This window comes from Anneissia japonica, unplaced genomic scaffold (assembly GCF_011630105.1).
Source record: "Anneissia japonica isolate Jap-2015-1 unplaced genomic scaffold, ASM1163010v1 scaffold1810_len1271414_cov176, whole genome shotgun sequence".
NCBI lineage: Eukaryota > Metazoa > Echinodermata > Crinoidea > Comatulida > Comatulidae > Anneissia > Anneissia japonica.
Window position 1 is genome coordinate 928,368 of NW_022702449.1, and position 10,472 is coordinate 938,839.

Here is a 10,472-nt window from a genome sequence, read left to right on the forward strand (position 1 = left end):
AGCATTGCCCCACCCCGCGAAATTATTGTGTTTTAGACACCCGAAAATAACATTTGAGGCGTTCTGGGCTATCATTTATTTCTTTTTCTTTCTTTTTTTTCTTTTCTCTTTCTTTTTCTTACCTCCCAAAAAAGGGGGAGGCGGCCCCCCCACCCCAAATCCGCCCATGAAGCCGGTCATTTTGAATTAACATTAATCAATTGCCAGTTAGGAGAAACACATTCCGCCAAATAAATTGGGCACTTGGTATTTTTTTATTTTAATTTTTTCCAATGAACAATAATGAGCTGTTAATTAGCAATGGCAGATCCAGGAATTCGAAATAGAGGTAGGGAGGAAGGGACTTTCACAGGCGGAGGGTGTATACCACCTCAGACCTAAATTTAATTATAATTTCCCTTTTTATCCTTTTTTTTAAAAGTGTGTATTTATAAATTTTAGGGGGGTGGGGGGGGGGGGCTCATGCCGGCTAAGTCCCCGTGAAATCCACCACTGATTAAACTATAGTACAATATAGGAAGAGATACGGCAGTCCAGTATCTTAATGAAGTTTTCGGACTGTCAACTATAGAGGGCGCTATTAATGTTATTTACTCCATCAGGCTGATTTCAACTTGCGATTGAAGTTTCACGATTAATTTTTCTTGTTTATTTGCTATTACAATTTGCATCAAATAAGGCCAAAAACAGGTTATGTTGCTCAATTATAACAATCCATTCTTTAGAAATAGCATCAATTAGTGACGCGTATTTTTTATTTTTTCTATATAAAAGAAATGTTTTAAATGTAGGCCTATAGAAATTGAAAACCCCAAAAATATGGGATATGTTATACGCACGCATGTAAAGCGTGTGAATCACAAATATACATACAGAACAAAATTTATATTTTGATGTTGAAGATTTTCAAACATCAGGCGTACTTAATTGTTTAGACAGGGTTCTTAATTTTTTGTATATAAAAGAAATGTTTTAAATGTATATAAAAAAGATATGTGTTATATACACGAATAAAAGTGTAAAGCGTGTGAAGTCACTATGTACATAGTTTAAAAAAAAAAAAAAAACCAAACTCCCTCCCTCATCAGTTTTTTGATAGGGTGATAAACTAATAATTTTTTTTATGGGGCCTTGCCTCGCCGTTGATGGGGTTGATATACAGTTGGAAACTTTAGCACGTCAATTTTTTTTTTTTTTCAGGCACTGACCATTTTGATTATTTTGTGTGTTTCCAAAAGCACAGTAAACCCAATAGATTATAATGTTCAGTTCAACTTTATATATCCACGGATGCCCAGATCAACACAGGGGCCGTGCAATCTGTGTTAAAGTCAGACTCCGGAGGAAAAAAATGTTTTGATATGTTGTAGAACTGATTTTTCCAAGACAGAAAAAAAGTTGTTTGACGAAAAACTGGGGAACGGTGAACGAGCTACAGATTTTTGAATATTTAAAAACTGGGGGAAAAGGGGCGGATTCTCAGGGGGCAGGGGGATCCTTCCGTAAACCCCAATGATGGTGATATAAATTTGGTACCTTAAGTACCGTAACCATGGTGGGCCAACTAGTCTGGACCCCTAATCCGCCACTGGATTTCAGCAAAGATACCAGATTTTTGTGAGACAGTTTATTTTTGATAAGGCGTCCTTGATCCCCTTCACTTGCCATATGGTATGCATTTGAGGCAAGGTTTCTTAATTATAAGTGACCAATGAGTGGGTCCAGCGAGTTTTCTTCCAATACAGTGGACGAGGCCCATATTTACACCTACTTTTACTGTAGCCATTATTATTGAGTAATTCTATCAGTATCACAACAAGTTCGATTCCGTAAGTAACACAATTCCCTGATTCCGAGTTTAAACTTCTGAAACGGACACACGTAAGTTGTGCTTTTATACCTCCATGTTTATAGTTAGCGATTGTGATACCATGAAGGTATTAAAAACCTCCATGCATGGTGATACGTTAATGTATAGGGTATAAAAGACGTATGAGACTGATATAACTTTTAGGCTAGCACCTTTCTGGTGGTAGAAAAACAGAGAAAATTTCCAGTCCAGAGAAGTGGTGCTTACTGTCCGTTTTGAAAAAATAGACCCAGATAGATGACAACTGGGGAACGCAGTGGTGGCGCCAGAGGCGATACGGGGGGGGGGCGTAGCCCCACCCCCCGTCGGGGAAGACGATAAGTTTTGTCGGGGAACAAACAAATAAAAAAAAATATTTACATGTAATATTCGTTTAGCCACCATATTTGTGTTAACTTTTCATCACAACAACAACAACAATAACAATAATAATAATAATAATTAAATGAGACTAATTTAAAATAATTTGTGTTCTGTTATGACAAATGCTCATTTTAGATAGCCTCATGATGGTTGGAATACATCCTGATAGGTGAAGCAACCTCGACCATGACAGCGTGGTTAACAGATTTCATGCAAAATTTCCAAAATATAGAATTTCACTTTTAAGAATGGTTTAAAATAAAATAGATGGTTATATTGCATACTCTTTGTTTCTTGCATTATTCAAAATGTTTTGGTTTTGGAAGCTGATTTCAACATTAGAAAGCAGCCTACATGAAGTCATATTATAGTAACTCGATGCCTATCAAATAAGTAATAAAAATTCGCCATAATTCATCAAATATCCGTGGCTTCCAGGACCCCCACCGGGGGCCCTAGGCGGCCCCCTCGCCCCCAGCCAAGTGAGACTCAATTCGCTCCACTAACCCCCTCCCCGTCGGGGTATTTAGCCCCTCCATCTGGCAGATCCTGGCGCCACCAGTGTACGAACGTCTGTAAAATAATTATAAATATCAATATTATATTATAATAGGCCTACTGTTTGTCATGGGCAGATCTGGGTGGGGTGAGGAATAGGCAGTGAGACAGTAGTAAGTCTATAAATCTTTGCAGTTCAAACAGTGTAAATGTAATGATTAAGCAATTTAAAAATTAAAGCTTATCAACCCATCATCAACTTGTATTTATTTAAATAATGTTCTTCTTGTCTATCAGAGAACCCGGCTGTTAATATCAGCGAGGAACTCTACAAAAGTTGTTTCATAAAGTACTAGCCCGCCCTCTAGAATTATTAACTCCACAAACAAACCAAAGACACAAACACAATTCGTCACCTGGGATTCCAGATTGATTCGCGGACAAAGTTGAGAGATATTTGTCCGAACTTTCGGGCTGTTTGATCAAGTATTATTATTAGCATTACACCGTTGAAATGGCAAATAAGCCTTTGGAGGAGTTAAAATCTGATTTCCTCAATTGTCAGATATGTATGGAAGACTGCGTAGACCCAAAATTGTTGCAGTGTCTTCATTTTTTCTGTGCGGAATGCCTTGGAAAGTGGAAACGAAATAGATGTGTGGAATGCCCAACTTGTAGAGAGGTCACCCAGTTGAGAAATGGTAAAATATCGAGCCTGAAGTCGATGTTTTTCGTGACCAGTATGATTGACTCAATTAAGTGCAAGCTAGGAGGAGGTGGAGATTCGGTTGCTTCGGGAAGAAAGAAAAAATATACTGACGTACGATGTGAGGAGCACGGTGAGCGTTTGAACTTTTACTGCAAGAAATGCAAGAAGCCGGTGTGTCGAGACTGTGTAACTTTAGATCATCCACGGCCTTCGCACGTATGTGAAAATCTCTGCGAAGCTGCTGTGAAAGCTAGAAAAGATATTGAGCAAGGAATGGGAAAGGTGGTCACTATCCAGGAACAGCTGACACTGGCAGAGGGTGAACTGAAGGCAGTAGAAGAGAATGTCAACTCGTCAACAGAAATTGCACAGGTTGAGCTGAAGAAGGTGAATGATGAGATGATGAAAGCAATTCAGAGTAAGCATGATGACATCAGGGAGAAGATTCAAGATCTTGCCAACAATGAAAAGCAAGCTATCTCTGAAAAACGATCAGAGATTGCAGTGAGTAATGAAACATTGTCCAAGTTGACAGCATATCTTACTAACCTGCAGCTAAATGGTGAAGATTATGATCTCGTTCGTAGCCATGGTGAAGTCTTGAAAAGAACCAAAGAGGTGACATCAGCAGTTCATATCCCAAATGCTCCGGGTGAACCTTGCCATAAATTCAAGCCAAATGCAGTGTGCATCGAGAGGGTGCAAGGGGAATTCATGACTTTAGGGTTAGTTCAGAAAACTAAAACTCCAGGTGAGAATATTGACAAGTTTATTCTTTGATCCTCATCATCATCATCATCATTGTTTGTTATGTGCTAGTTTAGTAGTATAGGTGTTATATTTTAACCACAGGATTGTAGGTTTTGTCGTGCCATAAAGATAGGGACTGCAGCCAGCCATCCCTTCAATTAGGCTGTAAAAAAAGCAGAGCCAAATACTGCCACTTCTGCCACAAAAAAACACAGGCAGGGATAAGGCTGTCTCTTATACACATCTAGATGTGTATAAGAGACAGTTAGAAAGCAGCGCCCTCCAACTATGGCATGAAAGTTAGAGAAAGGGGGCTGTGGAGCTGCCTTCCAGCATGCAATAAACAGCAGGTCTAGGCTTCCACCATCCAATTATGTAATAACACAGAGTTGTGTGTTAAGTATTGCATATATAATAATATATATGCAATAAATAGATCATTTGCCATTTGTCTGTAATGCTTATAGTGTAGCAAAGAGTAACCCTAGGCTATGTGCAAGCCCAGTACGCTTGACGTTAGAATCGTAAACAAACGACGCCCTTTACGCCCGCTACCGTCAGTGTGCTTTTATTAACCCTGTAATGCACCGCGCATGGTTTGTTTGTTTATCTGTTTTCCACATGAAAGTACTGTCTGTACATCGTGATTCATGAATAAAGTGAGTCTGTAAAAATTGTTTTAATTTTACACCAAGCAACTGTCAGGTACTTATCCTAAGTTTACAGTACTGTACTTTGGTCAAATTTAAATGAAAATAACTTTTTGGTTTTATTAAGTTTACATAGGCCTGCATACACGTGACTTAATTTGTGTCCAAGATCAATCAAATCAGTAGTGAAAATGCTCAGATTGCGCGAGCGTCAAATGCTCGTAAAAACCTGGGCCCCAGCCAGTGACATGTTGCTACGCAACGTGAGTTCTCACAGATTTCTTTTGTGAAAAGTTGGCAACTATGGTATTGCTGTGAAGGTCAATTGAGGGCTGCCTCCCTCTGCCACGTATAAAGCAGGAGGGTGAGATCAAGGTGTGCAAAATTAGAGTGAAAAACGTTAACATTCATTTTTCTAGTAAAATACTAAAAGGGTCAGCAGCGTAGCTAGGTGCGAAAGGACCCCAGTGCAAAATTAATTACCACTCCCTTTTATGTGATAGGGGAATTTGATTAAGTTCTCAGAAAATTCATCGTCAGAAGAGCTTCTTTGACTCCCTACTCTTAAAGGCTTAGACTAATAATAAATACCAATAATAATCAAATTCGTAACTATTTTAAGAGAGGGCATATTCAGTCTCAGTAGCTGTTCTAAACTAATCAAGAAAATTGGTGGCACATAAAATTTAAAAATTGCAGTGGCAGGGCAGTTAATTTGAAATAGAGGGACCAGGGAGAGATTTTCACAGGTAGAGAGTGAAGACCACCTCAGTCCCACCATGCTTGGGGCTAAGGTAAGAAAATTTAAGATTATAGCATCTCTAGATGGCCGGAAATGGCACTCTCAGATTTATATTTTAATATATTCATTTTTTCCCATTTCTTTTATAATTTTAAAAACATGGAGGTGGGTTAGGTGGCTGGGGCACCCTTGAATACATCACTTATTTGAAATCAACACTGTAATCAATAATTACTCCTCTAAAAACCGAATATTATTGAGGGGCTTACTGGCCGTTTTATTCTCCAAATATATATTAAATTGGAAATTATTTTAAATTATTATTTTTAGGTCTATATGAATGGGCCACTATAGCCCTCGGCCCCACTGGTTTGCACTGGCTGCAGTGCCCATAGCTACGCCACTGAAAAGGGTTCTGACCCAGAGAGTTTGCACGTAGAAAAATGTATTTCCTAAGCTTTATATTATACCGTAATTCACTTTTGGATGAGATAAATATGAAATCAATTTTTGAACAGTGGTTCAAATATTTTATGACTGATTTTTTCAACATTAAATTTTCCACTAAAAATATAAAGAGATAAAATCAGGTTGCTGTTGCTGTTCATAAGTTAGTTTTCTGCTATTTTCTTTACTGATAGATGTAAAATTAGAAGTACGTGGACCATCCCAAATGCCGCAAGAACAACAGAAGTTCTTGATCAATACGATCCGTGAGGCTTACACCCTGGACGTCGAAGAGCAACCTCATGCCACATCGGAGACATACAGACAAATCATGGCGGGTAATCCTGGAGAATCGTTGAATTTCAAACGAGCCAACTACATTGGACAGAAGATGGACGACAGGTATGGAGAGTTTTGGACATGCGTTATTGGTGACTTCACCTGTAGGTACCCGTTCAATGAAAATCTGGCAGAAATTTTTACTGTCAATGACAGTGAAAAGGTCCTAGTGTACAAGAAGCCAACAGGAAGTGGGTTGATAAATCTTGCAACATTCGAACCAAAGGTGTTCATGAGTAGTGGGGATGATATATTCGACACAAGAGTCTGTCAGCTTGTCAAACATATCATCAAAAATTGTACAAGCAGTCATGAGCTCTGTAATCTGCTGAGGATGAAGTTGATGCAGTCATTCTATGGCAAGTGGAATGTGATATTTGGATGCAACCTTGTAGGTGATGATTTTTTCCTAGGAAGTTTCAGCATGTCCCTCAGTTTTAAAATTGCTGACGAAAAGTTGTTCATATTCAGAATGGAAGAGTGGTGAGAAAAATAGTAATTAAGTATTCTTATACAGGTCTCCTTCTAATTAAAAAATCTTCATTATTGTAATTAGAGACCAAAGCTGCTAAAAAAACATGGGAACTCTGGTCCCAACAATGGGCTTTAATTGAAGGGGGACCTGTATTGGATAGACAGTAGATATATCAATAATGTAAGCTGTTGAATATGTTGCAAGCATAATTTACTAATTACTAAATACATAAATAAGTAAAGTTAAAAAAAAAGTTTAAGTGGACCAAGCATGTGATGAATATATAAAAAAAAAGAATACTACATGTACTGTATTTCAGAAATAGAAAAGTAGATAAGCAATAGTGTTACAAGTACGTCTGAAACCTAAGTTAGTGAAAACATTGTAGGTTAAGTGTGTAAGTAACCAAGCAAGAAATTATTTAGATAAGAGTCTAAAATTGCAAAAATGTTGGACCATCCAGAGGACCACAATGGACCTTCCAAGATGTCAATCAAACCTAACAACTGGCCAATCAGAGCATTACTGAGAATACGTGTTTACGTAGCTTTACGCTATATTTTGTGGGACCTTCGAAACAAATATCCAAGGGGCAGGGCTTAGTGGTCCACAGAAAGGAGACAATAGGGCCCCCTCCGACCATAGGAACTCTATTCCGTCTTAAGCCAACCCCCATACACTCCAGCAAAAAAAATCCTGCATCTGCTACTGTGCTTGTCCTATCCCATGTCATGCACTGGCAGCGATACTGGGTGGACAGGTTCGGCCTAGGTGTGCACCCAACAATTTTAATGCATGGGCCAACCCTCCTGTAGGCCCCACCAATAATTTACCAACAAATTGTTTAAATATTGATTTTGACCAAACATTAGGACAATTTTGCATGAAGCATAGATGGCTGTGGCTTTTGTGTATGAAAACCCTGTAAGCACTGCAAACCCCATCCAACCCAGGCATCTAGCAATACCCAATATAAAAAGGTAGATTAAATCAGGGAGAAAATGTAGATTATCTGTGTGGTCACAAATCTAGAGTACATGTAATAAATAGCAAATTATTGCATAATACAAATTGTAGAATATGGAATGTCATTTGTATAGGACCTAAAATATTATAGAAAAGAATCCCAATGTATGATGCATGTCTTTACTTTGGTAATTGTGTATCAAAGAATTTTGAATTATTGTGATTCTTTCAATTTTATATCAATTGATTACAGTAATTGCTATAATGATAATCAGCCCCTAGAAATTTTAAGAAAATGGTACTTAGCACAATCGACTAAAAGATCATAGCTTTTAATTTGTTTCTCAAAAAAAATGTTTAATACTGATTGTGAGTCAGTATAGAATCAGTTAATCGGTTGTATTGTTTGTTCATGAGGTTTAGTCATTAAAGTTGCTTCTTTGTGGGCTAAAAGGTATTTAAACATCAAGCCTGCAATTGTATTTATGTTGAAATTGTATTCATTCACAGCTCTCTATTTGGATTAACTGCGATGAGACCCGTATTAGAGTGGGTTTCTGTGGTTCGGCCAAACACCTTCTGACAATCTGCCAATTTAGGGTACCATTTTTAGACCATCAGCAAGCCTAACACGTTGGACATGATGTTCTTTGATCTGTCTGAATGTGCTTGGGAAAGCAATGACATTTACAGCCTTGCAGCTAGTTTGATATAGATGATATGAAAGAGCGATGTTCGGAAGGAAGTTTGCATGTTTAGTGATATAGCAATAATAGGCCTACACATTTTTCTGGCAATGTTTCATTTACCATATATACATAAGGTTTTGGTTCTTGAGCTCGAGAGATGAAACGATATGCGATGATACAATATATCATTTATTGATGATAAAACCAAACTTCAGCCTAATTACAGAAATGCACACTACCAACAACTACAAATGGTTTACAAGTCTATAGAGTTAAAACTCCTTTTTTCTCAAGTGCCACTCTCAATTAAGTGCCACTGGTTAACATTACCATGAGCCTTATTACAACATAGTACAATTTTGACAAGATTAGTAATAAGTGAGACACATTTCAAAGGTGGATCCAGAAATATCCAAGGGGGGAGGGCTGAAAGTGGGGACCAATTGAGACAACACTACCCCAGGGGGTCCGGGGTATTCCCCCGCGTATAGTACAATTTTGGCAAGATAGTAATAAGTGAGACACATTTCAGGGGTGGATCCAAAAATATCAAGGGGGGCTGAAAGTGGGGACCAATTGAGGCAACACTACCCCAGAGTCCTGGGTATTCCTCCGCGTATATTTTGTTTTCTAGAGGCCCGAAAATAACCTCTGAGACGTTTGGGGCGGTCAATTATTTCTTTTTCTGTTTTTTTTACTTCTACATTCCAAAATTTCCATACACCCCCTAAATCCGCCCCTGCGTTAAAAAAAAAACCAATATAAATAAAAGCAAAAAACACAGAGTTGAAGGTCAAATGCTGTACAGTTTCTAATTGACTCCTACTACTACTGTATAGGGTGCAGGTCAACTCGGCCACAAGTCAACTCGGCCACAAAAAGTTTGGCTACAGCCAACTCGGCCACAAGTCAACTCGGCCACAAATCAACTTGGCCACAAGTCAACTCGGCCACAAGTTCTTTAATGTAAATCTCAGTTTTTGCATCCTTTTTCTTCAATTACCGTATGATTGAAATAAAGTACGAGTATATTTTAGTAAAACAGGACCACCACACTACGTAAAGATATTTGGATGCTATTGCCTAAGAATTAAAAAGAGTTATTTATTAATGTGTTTGTCTTCTGTTTACTCACAACATTCTAATTCAACAATAATATTGAACAACAATAACGACAATAAATTAGTAATATTTACTTTAATACTACTACTTAGTCATTATGACGATAATAAAGGTGATAACAACAAAAACACAACAACATTAGTAATAGTAATTATTTATTTTAACAATACTAATTAGTATGGTAATAATAAAGATATTTAAATATCAATTTTAATAACTAATTAGTGATAATAACGATATTGAAGGTGATAATAGCAATAATAGTAATAATAATAATGATACTTATAATAGGCCTACTTTGTATTAATAGGGTAATAATATCGATAATAGAGGTGACAACAACGACAATAATATTAATAATAATAATAATAATATGAGAAAAATACCAATAAAACACCAATAACAATAACTTTTTAAATTACTATTATTAAAATAATAATACTAAGACTAATGAATAATAATAAGAATAATAATAATAATCAATCGAAAATTATTTATTATTTATATTTTTATTTTTCGAATAGTTAACCCTCGTTAACCCTAAAATGACTTAGTTTATTATAATCCTTAATCATTTATTAATTAATATCTGTTAAAATTAGAATGGGCGAATTTAGGCCAATTTATGAAAATTGAAGTTGAAATATACTATACTTTTATAGGTCATGTAAATGTTCCATTAAATTCGAAAATTTTCTTGGTGGAAAATATTAATATGTTTGACATTTTATGAGAGATGAATGTATCAGCTTCAAAATAAAAAAGATTGCGCAGCCATAGTGATTGACAGTATGTAGTGCGCATTGAGAAAAGAAGGTGCTCTCCATTTCGTCATGTTCAATTTTTTGGTCA

The 10,472-nt window shown here is 36.9% G+C and overlaps 1 protein-coding gene across 2 annotated transcripts; it reads left to right on the forward strand.

The window, feature by feature from the left end:
* The first annotated feature begins 1,726 nt into the window (after positions 1-1,726).
* Positions 1,727-8,272, forward strand: LOC117103912 (E3 ubiquitin-protein ligase TRIM56-like). 2 transcript variants are annotated; one of them, XM_033244551.1, is made up of 3 exons: positions 1,727-1,829; positions 3,029-4,191; positions 6,224-8,272. In XM_033244551.1, the coding sequence occupies exons 2-3, from the start codon at positions 3,246-3,248 to the stop codon at positions 6,853-6,855; spliced, it is 1,578 nt and encodes a 525-aa protein (XP_033100442.1). In that variant the 5' UTR covers positions 1,727-1,829; positions 3,029-3,245; the 3' UTR covers positions 6,856-8,272. The 2 variants fall into 2 exon arrangements, with proteins under 2 accessions (XP_033100442.1, XP_033100441.1); XM_033244550.1 differs by having other exon boundaries at positions 1,735-1,881.
* The last annotated feature ends 2,200 nt before the right edge of the window (positions 8,273-10,472 follow it).

Coding starts and splice junctions, on each gene's coding strand:
- LOC117103912 (XM_033244551.1), top strand. CDS start 3,246: ATGGCAAATAAGCCTTTGGAGGAGTTAAAATCTGATTTCCTCAATTGT. Junction 4,192..6,223: donor TCAGAAAACTAAAACTCCAG/GTGAGAATATTG, acceptor CTTTACTGATAG/ATGTAAAATTAGAAGTACGT.